This window comes from Nerophis ophidion, linkage group LG17 (genome assembly GCF_033978795.1).
Source record: "Nerophis ophidion isolate RoL-2023_Sa linkage group LG17, RoL_Noph_v1.0, whole genome shotgun sequence".
Classification (NCBI taxonomy): Eukaryota; Metazoa; Chordata; class Actinopteri; order Syngnathiformes; family Syngnathidae; genus Nerophis; species Nerophis ophidion.
In genome coordinates this window covers 46,068,287-46,083,828 of record NC_084627.1, presented here as the reverse complement: position 1 = coordinate 46,083,828, position 15,542 = coordinate 46,068,287, and the positions used below count along the sequence as shown (strand labels likewise).

General features: G+C 42.1%; 1 protein-coding gene across 2 annotated transcripts in view; it reads right to left on the bottom strand.

Moving 5' to 3' along the window:
• Window positions 1–15,542, bottom strand: part of LOC133536494 (protein turtle homolog A-like) — a 137,536-nt gene that overhangs the window by 78,047 nt on the left and 43,947 nt on the right. For both annotated transcript variants that reach the window (XM_061877067.1, XM_061877068.1), the window contains exons 4-7: window positions 13,084–13,230; window positions 11,172–11,320; window positions 7,194–7,305; window positions 136–277 (exon numbers count right to left, since the gene is read on the bottom strand). In XM_061877067.1, the coding sequence (XP_061733051.1) occupies window positions 136–277; window positions 7,194–7,305; window positions 11,172–11,320; window positions 13,084–13,230 (550 nt within the window). The remainder of the gene's footprint in view (window positions 1–135; window positions 278–7,193; window positions 7,306–11,171; window positions 11,321–13,083; window positions 13,231–15,542) is intronic.

Genomic DNA, 15,542 nt, shown 5'->3' with positions numbered 1-15,542 from the left:
TTGCTCTTCTAAGAAAATATATTTTTTCTCGGAAAAGGTGATTTGTTTTTGTCACGGTTTCATTCCAGTGCCTTCCATTCCTGTTAAGTCAACGCCAAAAAACATTCAGGGAGTAAAGGTGACGCTGGCACTCACTCGACGTGGTAGACGTTCTCTCCTCCCTTCAGCCACACGAAGGTCATGTTGGAGGGGTCGGCCGCCGCCCGGCAGAGAAGAAGTGCATCCTGGGATACGTTGAGAGAGGTGTTCTTGGGGGCCACGGTGATGACGGGCGGACCTGGACAACACACAACATAACGGACGTCACAATCACTTCACCGGGTTACGTTTGGGAGAATTCATTAACCAAGTCATGCAGATTGTTTACCGTGTATATTTGTGAATACACCAGACAGAAAAACCTCAAACTTGGCTATTTGATTTCTAATTTACCGTATTTTTTGGACTACAAGTCACACTTAAAATAGTTTAATTTTCTCCAAACTCGACAATGCGCTTTATAACTCAGTGCACCTAATTTAGGGAATAATTCTGGTTGTGCTTACCGATCTCGAAGCTGTTTTATCTGGTACATGGTGTAATGATAAGTGTGACCAGTGGATGGCAGTCACACATAAGAGATACGTGTAAACTGCAATATGACGCCAGTACACGGCACTAAAACTTTAAATGTTCCATTGAGAGTATAGAAGATTACACATGGCGCTCAGTACGAATTCGGTATGAAGTCGTACTGTGGATCTATTATGTTGGATCCACTATGGACTGGACTCTCACTATTATGCAATATCCACTATGGACTGGACTCTATTATGTTAGATCCACTATGGACTGGACTGTCACTATTATGCTAGATCCACAATAGACTGGACTCTCACTATTATGTTAGATCCACTATGGACTGGACTCTCACTATTATGTTGAATCCACTATGGACTGGACTCTTACTATTATGCTAGATCCACTATGGACTGGACTCTTAATATTATGCTAGATACACTATGGACTGGACTCTCACTACTATGTTAAATCCACTATGGACTGGACTCTCACTATTATGTTAAATCCACTATGGACTGGACTCTTACTATTATGCTAGATCTACTATGGACTGGACTGTCACCATTATGTTAGATCCACTATGGACTGGACTGTCACTATTATGTTAGGTCCACTATGGACTGGACTCTCACTATTATGTTACGTCCACTATGGACTGGACTGTCACTATTATGTTAAATCCACTATGGACTGGACTCTTACTATTATGCTAGATCCACTATGGACTGGACCCTCACTATTATGTTAGATCCACTATGGACTGGACTGTCACTATTATGTTAGATCCACTATGGACTGGACTCTCACTATTATGTTAGGTTCACTATGGACTGGACTCTCACTATTATGTTAGATCCACTATGGACTGGACTCTCACTATTATGTTAGATCCACTATGGACTGGACTCTCACTATTATGTTAGATCCACTATGGACTGGACTCTCACTATTATGTTAAATCCACTATGGACTGGACTGTCACTATTATGTTAGATCCACTATGGACTGGACTCTCACTATTATGTTAGATCCACTATGGACTGGACTCTCACTATTATGCTAGATCCACTATGGACTGGACTCTCACTATTATGCTAGATCCACTATGGACTGGACTCTCACTATTATGCTAGATCCACTATGGACTGGACTCTCACTATTATGTTAGATCCACCATGGACTGGACTCTCACTATTATTAAAAAAAAATGCGCATTTTGGACTTTAAAGCACTCTTAGACATAATCATGCTGTCTAATCAGTATTTTATGTACCACACCTGCAAGCTGGATGGATTATCTCGGCAAAAAGGAAGTGCAATGATAAAATATAAAAATAGAAATATTCAATTTGATGTTATAGGAATTTACGAAAAAAAAAAAAAGTGTTTAATTTATTCCCTTGCTTTTTCCCCTTATGGCCTGATTTAGATTGTATTTTTGAAGTGCAGCAGTCAGCACTTATTGCTGCGTTCAACCCCCACACACACAAATGAGTGAGAGTTGATGTGTTACTTAAGGCTTTTAAACGGACCTAAACCCAATCAGACAGCAGGCCATGTGGCAGCCAGTCCAGCAGCCATAAGCACAGATAATGTGACTTAGTCCAGCTTGGATTAGAGCGGCTGTTTTTGCCAGATAATCGCTCCAAAAGTGATTCAAAATATGGCCGCTTTAGTCAGTGGAAAGTCATTGGACTAAAATCAACGTAACTTCATCTGTACTCGAAAGGTACAAAACCCAAGGTGTCACGTTGAGTAAATGGTAAATAAAAACAAAATACAATGATTTGCAAATCCTTTTCAACTTATATTCAATTAAATAGACTGCAAAGACTAGATATATAACAATCAAACTGAGTAACGTCTTAATTTGTTGCAAATACTTGGAATTTGATGCCATAAAACATGTTTCAAAAAAGCTGGCACAAGTGACAAAAAAGACTGAGAAAGTAGAGGAAGGCTCATGACCTGGTGGCATGGTGATGCGGGTTTTGTTCTCCCAGGTAGGAATAAAGATTTATTAAGAATTAATAAAAAATAAACTTTGACAAAACAAAAAGTGCTTAGCATGGGAGCTAGCATAAACAAAAGAACACAGAAGTCGTTACTCGTTGCGTTAAAACAAATTAGGAAGCAAGACGGACTGACGGGAGAAGGCGGGCTAAATGACGACAATAATCACAAAACAGGTGCGCGTCAGGTGAAAATAATGAGTAACCATGGAAACAGGACACGTTGGGAAGACTATGTCTCCCGGCTGGCCTGGGAACGCCTCGGGATTCCCCCGGGAAGAGCTAGACGAAGTGGCTGGGGAGAGGGAAGTCTGGGTTTCTCTGCTTAGGTTGTTGCCCCCGCGACCCGACCTCGGATAAGCGGAAGAAGATGGATAGATGGATGGGAAAGAATTCCGCTTTCAAAGCTTCAACAATTAGTTTTGTCAGTTCCCAAACGTGTATTGAGTGTTGTTAAAAGAAAAGGTGATGTAACACAGTGGTGAACATGCCCTTTCCCAACTACTTTGGCACTTGTTGCAGCCATGAAATTCTAAGTTAATTATTTTTGCAAAAAAATAAAAAAAATTATGAGTTTGAACATCAAATATCTTGTCTTTGTAGCATATTCGACTAAATATGGGTTGAAAATGATAAGCAAATCATTGTATTCCGTTTATATTTACATCTAACACAATTTCCCAACTCATATGGAAACGGGGTTTGTAAGTTGAAAAGGATTTGCAAATAATTGTATTCCCTTTTTATTTATTTAAACAACGCGCCACTGGTTTTGTACAATATGTCTTAGCCCTAAAAGTAGTTGTTTTAGTCATTCAGTCATCATTTAAGTACCACCAAAACAAATGAATGACAATTGAAGTAATTAAAAAAAAGCGTCAAGTCTCCTTTATGTGGTGGAGCTGCGTGACTGCAGCCGTCTGCCGCCTGACACCATGTCCAGTCAATTAGCTGAGAAGATTGGAAGGCTCGTTTGGCTCATCAAACGCCGCGGCGGCTCCGTGCTGGATGCTGTAGTAGCCGCTCAAGACTGTTTTTCTAAAAACGCTGACTGGCGGCCAAAGCGCTCCTTCCAATGTTCCAGATTAGCAAGGCACAGGACGGAGGAGGAAAACATTTTCTTTGTGTAATTTCAGCGTGTAACGCACCGTGATTTGAATATTGCCAAGTACAACAGATTATAGCACTTCACTGCAAGGACAAATACAAATAAAATACAATTTAGACTTCATTCTAGTTCATTCTAGTTCACCTGGGGATAGGTTGATTGGCAACACTAAAAAATGGTCCCTAGTGTGTGAATGTGAGTGTGAATGTTGTCTGTCTATCTGTGTTGGCCCTGCGATGAGGTGGCGACTTGTCCAGGGTGTACCCTGCCTTCCGCCCGATTGTAGCTGAGATCGGCGCCAGCACCCCCCGTGACGCCGAAAGGGAATAAGCGGTAGAAAATGGATGGATGGATGGATCTGGTTCAAACCTAAAGGGAAACTACCTTTTTTCTGTACATTCACAATCATTATGAGAGAAATGACAATGTGAATTTGTGAATTATATTTATATAGCGCTTTTCTCTAATGACTCAAAGCACTTCACATATTGAAACCCAATATCTAAGTTACATTTAAAGCAGTGCGGGTGGCACTGGGAGCAGGTGGGTAAAGTGTCTTGCCCAAGGACACAACGGCAGTGACTAGGATGGCAGAAGCGGGAATCGAACCTGCAACCCTCAAATTGCTGGCACGGCCACTCTACCAACCGAGCTATACCACCCCAAGATGCATGTTTATTTAATTTTTTTTGCATTCCATATATTAAATACATGCAATCAAGAGTTCGCCTGAAATTGAGCGTACAAAGCCCTCAAAAAAACCTCCATTATGTTGTTGTTTTTTTACATCCTATAAGTTCATGTTATGTAGTAACGAACACATTTAAAATAACGTTTAGTATTTATGTATTTTTCAGATTTTATTGATACGCATCACATTTTTTTGGTTTTCTTCCATCCTCACTGATCATTACTCACTACATACTTTATACACCCATTCATTCATTTTCTTCCGCTTATCTGAGGCCGGGTCGCGGGGGCAGCAGCCTAAGCAAGGAAGCCCAGTGCTTTCCTCTCCCCAGCCACTTCGTTTAGCTCCTCCCAAGGGATCCCGAGGCGTTCCCAGGCCAGCCGGGAGACATAGTCTTCCCAACGTGTCCTGGGTCTTCCCCGTGGCCTCCTACCGGTCGGCCGTGCCCTAAACACGGTGTTTAGGTGGCCTCCTGATCATCTGGCTCCTCTCCATGTGGAGGAGTAGTGGCTTTACTTTGAGCTCCTCCCGGATGACGGAGCTTCTCACCCTAAGGGATAGGAAACTAATTTCATCCGCTTGTACCCGTGATCTTGTCCTTTCGGTCATGACCCAAAGCTCATGACCATAGGTGAGGATGAGAACGTAGATCGACCGGTAAATTGAGAGCTTTGCCTTCCGGCTCAGCTCCTTCTTCACCACAATGGATCGATACAACGTCCGCATTACTGAAGACGCCGCACCGATCCGCCTGTCGATCTCACCATCCACTCTTACCTCACTCGTGAACAAGACTCCGAGGTACTTGAAGTCCTCCACTTGGGGCAAGATCTCCTCCCCAACTCGGAGATGGCACTCCTCCCTTTTCCGGGCGAGAACCATGGACTCGGACTTGGAGGTGCTGATTCTCATTCCGGTCGCTTCACACTCGGCTGCAAACTGATCCAGTGAGAGCTGAAGATCCCGGTCAGATGAAGCCATCAGGACTACATCATCTGCAAAAAGCCGAGACCTAATCCTGCATCCACCAAACCGGATCCCCTCAACGCCTACAATTTCTGTCCATAAAAGTTATGAACAGAATCGGTGACAAAGGACAGCCTCGGCGGAGTCCAACCCTCACTGGAAACGTGTCCGACTTACTGCCGGCGATGTAGACCAAAGTCTGACACTGATGGCACAGGGAGCGGACCGCCACAATCAGACAGTCCGATACCCCATACTTTCTGAGCACTCCCAAACATGACTTCCCGAGGGACACGGTCGAATGCCTTCTCCGAGTCCACAAAGCACATGTAGACTGGTTGGGCAAACTCCCATGCACCCTCAAGAACCCTGCCCAGAGTATAGAGCTGGTCCATAATATCATCAAAAGGTTCAGAGAATCTGGAGAAATCACTCCACGTAAGCAGCATGGCCGGAAACCAACATTGAATGACCGTGACCTTGGATCCCTCAGACTGCACTGTATCAAAAACTGACATCAATCTCTAAAGGATATCACCACATGGGCTCAGGAACACTTCAGGAAACCACTGTCACTAAATACAGTTCTTCGCTACATCTGTAAGTGCAAGTTAAAGCTCTACTATGAAAAGCAAAAGCCATTTATCAACAACATCCAGAAACGCCGCCGGCTTCTCTGGGCCCGAGATCATCTAAGATGGACTGATGCAAAGTGGAAAAGTTTTCTGTGGTCTGACGAGTCCACATTTCAATTTTTGGGGGGAAATATTCGACACCGTGTCATCCGGACCAAAGGGGAAGCGAACCATCCAGACTGTTATCGACACAAAGTTCAAAGGCCAGCATGTGTGATGGTATGGGGGTGCATTAGTGCCCAAGGCATGGGTAACTTACACATCTGTGAAGGCACCATTAATGCTGAAAGGTACATACAGGTTTTGGAGCAACATATGTTGTCATCCAAGCAACGTTATCATGGACGCCCCTGCTTATGTCAGCAAAACAATGCCAAGCCACGTGTTACAACAGCGTGGTTTCGTAGTAAAAGAGTGCGGGTACTTTCCTGGCCCGCCTGCAGTCCAGACATGTCTCCCATTGAAGATTTGTGGTGCAATATGAAGCGTAAAATACGACAACAAGACTGTTGAACAACTTAAGCTGTACATCAAGCAAAAATGGGAATGAATTCCACTTTCAAAGCTTCCAGAAATAGTTTCCTCAGTTCCCAAATGTTTATTGAGTGTTGTTAAAAGAAAAGGTGATGTAACACAGTGGTGAACATGCCCTTCCCCAACTACTTTGGCATGTGTTGCAGCCATGAATTTCTAAGTTAATTATTATTTGCAAGAAAAAATTAAGTTTATTAGTATGAACATCAAATATCTTGTCTTTGTAGCATATTCAACTGAATATGGGTTGAAAAGGATTTGCAAATTCCGTTTATATTTACATCAAACACAATTTCCCAACTCATATGGAAACAGGCTTTGTACTCCAAATATCATAAAATCACAGTTTTAAATCGCTGTTAATCGTAAGCGTTACTATCAATATCAGTCATGTGTCTTCCTACTGAAATACACGGGGACTTTTTTTTTCCCGGGCCAATGATGACAGAATGACTAATGTGGTGATATCAATGATATCAACCGCACTGGGAGCAAATAAGAAAAGCGTCGGGTTCGAGATTCCCTCGCTCCTCCGTCATGACGCAAGAGGGAGAAACTAAAGATGTAAATTGCGTTGGCTCACGACCACAGCGCCACAGCGCCACAGACGACACGAGACAGAGGAGCTGGCAGGCAAACACAGACACGGACAGGAAGGACAGATTGACGGACAGGCCGATACTGACCTTTTATCTTCACTTGTGTCTCGAGAGTCGTGTTGCCCTCCGAGTTGGAAGCGTGGCAGACGTACCGTCCTGCTGACTGGGCGCTCGCAGCTGGCATGGATAAGACCTGCTCCTGGTAAACATGGTATGACGGACGCATCAAAGAAATACGACAACAGATCATATCAATGCTTCATCACAGGTACTTTAAAGGCCTACTGAAATGAGATGTTGTTATTTAAACGGGGATAGCAGGTCCATTCTATGTGTCATACTTGATCATTTTGCGATATTGCCATATTTTTGCTGATAGGATTTAGTAGAGAACATCGACGATAAAGTTTGCAACTTTTGGTCGCTAATAAAAAAGCCTTGCCTGTACCGGAAGTAGCAGACGATGTGCGCGTGACGTCACGGGTTGTGGAGCTCCTCACGTCTGAACATTGTTTACAATCATGGCCACCAGCAGCAAGAGCGATTCGGACCGAGAAAGCGACCATTTCCCCATTAATTTGAGCGAGGATGAAAGATTTGTGGATGAGGAAAGTGAGAGTGAAGGACAAGAAGAAAACAGGGTTTCCCACCGGTCAGGCATCTATTTGTTGTTGTGGGCGATCGTGGGGGGATGGGGTGGGGGTGGGGATGACCAAGAAGAAGGCGGAGTTGGAATATAATTACAACACTTTATGTACATATTTATATACATATTTATATAATATTTACATATTTATATAATATGTAAGTACAAGCTCCATTCACAGACAGAGTCCCATTGCTCTTATGAGCTGTCGAGCGAGTCAAAAGCCGAAAAAAAATAAAAATAAATAAAAGTAAAAATATCAATCAATCAATCAATCAATGTTTACTTATATAGCCCTAAATCACTAGTGTCTCAAAGGGCTGCACAAACCACTACGACATCCTCGGTAGGCCCACATAAGGGCAAGGAAAACTCACACCCAGTGGGAAATCTTTTTTTAAATTTGTTTTTTTTATTTGTGGCAGCCGTAATTCTTTCGTGGCATGCCGCCACAAATAAATGAATGTGTGGGAAAACCTGAAAAATTTAGATGTTATTAGACACATTTACTAGGATAATTCTGGAAAATCCCTTATCTGCTTATTGTGTTACTAGTGTTTTAGTGAGATTATATAGTCATACCTGACCGCCAGTGTCCCCGAGGGAAGCCACGGAGTAGCCAAGAGAGTCGCAGCTGCCTCTTTGACAGCTGCAGGAGGAACGACACAAGCTCCGCTCATGTCTACGGTAAGAGCCGACTTATTATCACAATTTTCTCACCAAAACATGCCGGTTGACATGTGGTAGAGAACCATGTTCACTTGACTGCTCTGTTCCATAGTAAAGCTTCACCGTCATCTTTCGGGAATGTAACCAAAGAAACACCGGCCGTGTTTGTGTTGCTAAAGGCAGCCGCAATACACCGCTTCCCACCTACATCTTTCTTCTTTGACGTCTCCATTATTAACTGAACAAATTGCAGAAGATTCAGCAACACATATGTCCAGAATACTGTGGAATTATGCGATGAAACCGGACTACTTTTAGCTGTGATCGGTGCTGGAAGAACATGTCTGCTACCACCGGTGACGTCACTATGGACTGGACTCTCACTATTATGTTAGATCCACTATGGACTGGACTTTCACTATTATGTTAGATCCACTATGGACTGGACTCTCTCTATTATGTTAGATCCACTATGGACTGGACTCTCTCTATTATTTTAGATCCACTATGGACTGGACTCTCACTATTATGTTAGATCCACTATGGACTGGACTCTCACTATTATGTCAGATCCACTATGGACTGGACTCTCACTATTATGTCAGATCCACTATGGACTGGACTCTCACTATTATGTCAGATCCACTATGGACTGGACTCTCACTGTTATGTTAGATCCACTATGGACTGAACTCTCACTATTATGTTATATCCACTATGGACTGGACTCTCACACGATTATGTTAAATCCACTATGGACTGGACTCTCTCTATTATGTTAGAGCCACTATGGATTGGACTCTCACTATTATGTTAGAACCACTATGGACTGGACTCTCACTATTATGTTAGATCCACTATGGACTGGACTCTCACTATTATGTCAGATCCACTATGGACTGGACTCTCACATTATTATGTTAGATCCATAATGGACTGGACTCTCACTATTATGTTAGATCCACTATGGACTGGACTCTCACTATTATGTTAGATCCACTATGGACTGGACTTTCACTATTATGTTAGATCCACTATGGACCGGACTCTCTCTATTATTTTAGATCCACTATGGACTGGACTCTCACTATTATGTTGGATCCACTATGGACTGGACTCTCACTATTATGTCAGATCCACTATGGACTGGACTCTCACTATAATGTTAGATCCACTATGGACTGGACTCTCACTATTATGTCAGATCCATTATGGACTGGACTCTCACTGTTATGTTAGATCCACTATGGACTGAACTCTCACTATTATGTTAGATCCACTATGGACTGGACTCTCACTATTATGTTAGATCCACTATGGACTGGACTCTCACACGATTATGTTAAATCCACTATGGACTGGACTCTCTCTATTATGTTAGATCCACTATGGACTGGACTCTCTCTATTATTTTAGATCCACTATGGACTGGACTCTCACTATTATGTTAGATCCACTATGGACTGGACTCTCACTATTATGTCAGATCCACTATGGACTGGACTCTCACTATTATGTTAGATCCACTATGGACTGGACTCTCACTATTATGTCAGATCCACTATGGACTGGACCCTCACTATTATGTTAGATCCACTATGGACTGGACTGTCACTATAATGTTAGATCCACTATGGACTGGACTCTCACTATTATGTTAGGTTCACTATGGACTGGACTCTCACTATTATGTTAGATCCACTATGGACTGGACTCTCACTATTATGTTAGATCCACTATGGACTGGACTCTCACTATTATGTTAGATCCACTATGGACTGGACTCTCACTATTATGTTAAATCCACTATGGACTGGACTCTCACTATTATGTTAGATCCACTATGGACTGGACTCTCACTATTATGTTAGATCCACTATGGACTGGACTCTCACTATTATGTTAGGTTCACTATGGACTGGACTCTCACTATTATGTTAGATCCACTATGGACTGGACTCTCACTATTATGTTAGATCCACTATGGACTGGACTCTCACTATTATGTTAGATCCACTATGGACTGGACTCTCACTATTATGTTAAATCCACTATGGACTGGACTGTCACTATTATGTTAGATCCACTATGGACTGGACTCTCACTATTATGTTAGATCCACTATGGACTGGACTCTCACTATTATGCTAGATCCACTATGGACTGGACTCTCACTATTATGTTAGATCCACTATGGACTGGACTGTAACTATTATGCTAGATCCACTATGGACTGGACTCTCACTACTATGTTAGATCCACTATGGACTTGACTCTCACTATTATGCTAGATCCACTATGGACTGGACTCTCACTATTATGTTAGATCCACTATGGACTGGACTGTAACTATTATGCTAGATCCACTATGGACTGGACTCTCACTACTATGTTAGATCCACTATGGACTTGACTCTCACTATTATGTTAGATCCACTATGGACTGGACTCTCACTATTATGCTAGATCCACTATGGACTGGACTCTCACTATTATGTTAGATCCACTATGGACTGGACTGTAACTATTATGCTAGATCCACTATGGACTGGACTCTCACTACTATGTTAGATCCACTATGGACTTGACTTTCACAATATTATGTTAGACCCATTCAACGTCCATTGCAGCCACAGTCACCCACATCTTTAGTCCTCTCCAAGGTTCCACATTGTCTTCCACATTGACATCCCACTGCGTTGTGAGTTTTTCCTTGCCCTTTCCTACGACTTGCAATGGCAGCCACGTACCTGACCGCTCCCTCCTTGAAGCACACGCCCATCCTTGAGCCAGGTGATGACAGGAAGTGGGTTTCCGACCGCAGCACACGCGAGAGAGAGAGGACTGCCCACCAGACCCTCCAGCACAGGAGGTGGGCTTCTGGTAAAGGTAGGGGGCGCTGCAGGACAAAACACCAACAACTCTTAAGTTTGCACCAACATTTATTAAATATGTGAAAATATAATTTTTCCTCGTCTTTTTTCTGAGGGAAGTGACGCTCGTGTGGTCTGCCGTCAGTAACGTGTTCCCGTGAGCACCAACGCCTTTCTAGTCTCTCGTCCATCCTAATGACCATCCTTCTTGGCCTAAAGTGCATCCAATGAGTTGTGAGGAGCTTACCTCCCCGATCAATCCTCACTCATCCAGCGTTTTTAGATGTCTTATGTAAATATTACAAAGTGACAGTCTCAAATTAATTTGTCAGCGACAAATTCCAGAACCAGATTTTGCACAAAATGCATTAGCATACATGTAAGCTACAATACAAAACAATATTAAAGGGTAACTGCAGTTTTTGGGAATTTTGCCTATCGTTCACAATCATTATTATTATTTTTTAATGCATTCTAAATATTAATTAAATGCAAATAAAAGTTTGCTTACATCAGAGCCAATGGGAGCTCCAATATTTCGCCCATAAAATCCGATAAATAACCATCCAAAAAAAGCTAACAATACTGTATTTACATTCCCTGACTTGAATATTAACCATGTATTAGAGATATTGTTATTATGAGCGCTAACGCAGATAATTAAACGGTTACTGCACTTTTTTTTTAAATGTCTATCGTTCATAATCATTATTATTATTATTTTTATTTTTTTTTATGCATTCTAAATATTAAATAAATGCAATTAAAGTTTGCTTACATCAGAGCCAATGGGAGCTCCACAATTTCGCCCATAAAATCCGATAAATAACCATCCAAAAACCGCTAACAATACTCTATTTACATTTATTATGAGTGCTAACGGAGACCAACTATTTATAGCGGCGCAGTGATCACTCCCTGGAAGTTTATTCTAGAACCAGATTTTGTCGACAACGTCTTTGCACAAAATGCATTGGCATGCATGTAAGCTACAATATAAAACAATATTAAAGGGTAACTGCAATTTTTTGGAATTTTGCCTGTCGTTCACAATCATTATTATTATCATTTTTATTGTTTATGCATTCTAAATATAAATATTGGTGGCTGAGTTGCTGTTGTTCCCAAACTCTTCACTTTTCCTATAATAAAGTTGACTTTGGAATATTTAGGAGCGAGGAAATTTCACGCACTGGATTAATTGCACAGGTGGCATCCTGTGACAGTTCCAAAAATGTTTGTAGAAACAATAATAATAATTATATATGTTATTTGTAAAAAAAATACTTTACATTGTGCAAACAATGGCCCTACGATGAGGTGGCGACTTGTCCAGGGTGTACGCCGCCTTCCGCCCGATTGTAGCTGAGATAGGCGCCAGCGCCCCCCGCGAACCCAAAAGGGAATAAGTGGTAGAAAATGGATGGATGGGATGGATGAGCAAACAATCTCAAAGTGCTACAGTGTATTAAAAAAAAATAGTAATAATAATAATAAAAACATAATAAAAATAAATAAAAATCAAAACTAGAACAGCCTTATAGCTAGAAGTAGTATGCATATATATATAAAAAGTTTTGGGTTTTTTTTGTAAAAGAAGGCTTTTTAAGCTTTTTTTAAAAGCGTTCACAGTCTGTGGTGCCCTCAGGTGCTCAGGGAGAGCATTCCACAGACTGGGAGCGGCGGTCTCATGCCTAAGTGCTTGATTTTATACACCGGCCCAAGATATTAGGACACCGGATTCTCATCATTTGGATGGGTGGCCAAAAAAAAAAAGAGAAACCCTCACCAATCACAGAAAGTATGATCCCGGTGCCATTCCCCAGCTCCTCTGTGGGTTTATCCAACACGAGGCTCCTGCACTCATACAGGCCCTGGTCCTCCAACTTCAGGCCCTCCAGCCTCAGCGTGGTGATGCCCACCAGAGACACCCGCCCTGCAGGGACACGAGCACAGGTAAACAACTCTGCATGAAACATCGATGATGCGTGAGATCTGATCTGTGCACAACTGACACTCTAATGTGCGATTTAAGAAAAAAAAAAAGTGTTCTGACTCATTGCCTGAAAGTGACTACAAAAACAAAACGTGCAATAAAAGTACCCAAACAGCACACCAGCACAGGCACAAGGAAATCTGATCTCATGGTTGCCAGGTGATGGATGACTCATTCACTCGGGTGGTTCAAGCTTTATTTAGTCACTTCTTTCATTGCCTGACTTGCTGTGACTGTAGAAAATATTCACAACGCAGACTGAGGAGGTCAAATTGTACATTTTAGAGGAGACAAAAGTGGCCGGTCCACTCTGAACCATGTCTAAAAGGACAAACAACTGAGGTGTGAGGTAAATATGGACTATGGACTGGACTCTGGCTATTATGTTAGATCCACTATGGACTGGACTCTCGCTATTATTTTAGATCCACTATGGACTGGACTCTCACTATTATCTTAGATCCACTATAGACTGGAATCTAGCTATTATGTTAGAACCACTATGGACTGGACTCTCACTATTATGTTAGATCCACTATGGACTGGACACTCACTTTTATGTCAGATCCACTATGGACTGGACTCTCACTATTATGTTAGATCCATTATGGACTGGACTCTCACTATTATGTTAGATCCACTATGGACTGGACTCTCTCTATTATGTTAGAACCACTATGGACTGGACTCTCACTATTATGTTAGATCCACTATGGACTGGACACTCACTTTTATGTCAGATCCACTATGGACTGGACTCTCACTATTATGTTAGATCCACTATGGACTGGACTCTCTCTATTATGTTAGATCCACTATGGACTGGACTCTCACTATTATGTTAGATCCACTATGGACTGGACACTCACTTTTATGTCAGATCCACTATGGACTGGACTCTCACTATTATGCTAGATCGACTGTGGACTGGACTCTCACACTATTATGTTAGATCCACTACGGACTGAAGGCTCACTGTTATGTTAGATCCACTATGGACTGGACTCTCACTTTTATGTCAGATCCACTATGGACTGGACTCTCACTATTATGCTAGATCCACTATGGACTGGACTCTCACTATTAAGTTAGAACCACTATGGACTGGACTCTCACTATTATGTTAGATCCACTATGGACTGGACTCTCACTATTAAGTTAGAACCACTATGGACTGGACTCTCACTATTATGTTGGATCCAATATGGACTGGACTCTAGCTATTATGTTAGATCCACTACGGACTGGACTCTAGCTATTATGTTAGATCCACTACAGACTGGACTCTCACTGTTATGTTAGATCCACGATGGACTGGACTCTCACTTTTATGTCAGATCCACTATGGACTGGACTCTCACTATTATGTTAGATCCACTATGGACTGGACACTCACTTTTATGTCAGATCCACTATGGACTGGACTCTCTCTATTATGTTAGATCCACTATGGACTGGACTCTCACTATTATGTTAGATCCACTATGGACTGGACACTCACTTTTATGTCAGATCCACTATGGACTGGACTCTCACTATTATGCTAGATCCACTGTGGACTGGACTCTCACACTATTATGTTAGATCCACTAGGGACTGGACTCTCACTATTATGTTAGATCCACTACGGACTGAAGGCTCACTGTTATGTTAGATCCACTATGGACTGGACTCTCACTTTTATGTCAGATCCACTATGGACTAGACTCTCACTATTATGCTAGATCCACTATGGACTGGACTCTCACTATTATGTTAGATCCACTATGGACTGGACTCTCACTATTAAGTTAGAACCACTATGGACTGGACTCTCACTATTATGTTGGATCCAATATGGACTGGACTCTAGCTATTATGTTAGATCCACTACGGACTGGACTCTAGCTATTATGTTAGATCCACTACAGACTGGACTCTCACTGTTATGTTAGATCCACGATGGACTGGACTCTCACTTTTATGTCAGATCCACTATGGACTGGACTCTCACTATTATGTTAGATCCACTATGGACTGGACTCTCACTATTATGTTGGATCCACTATGGACTGGACTCTCACTATTAAGTTAGAACCACTATGGACTGGACTCTCACTATTATGTTGGATCCACTATGGACAGGACTCTCACTATTATGTTCGATCCACTATGGCCTGGAATCTCACTATTATGTTCGATCCACTATAGACTGGACTCTCACTATTATGTTAGAACCACTATGGACTGGACTCTCACTATTATGTTGGATC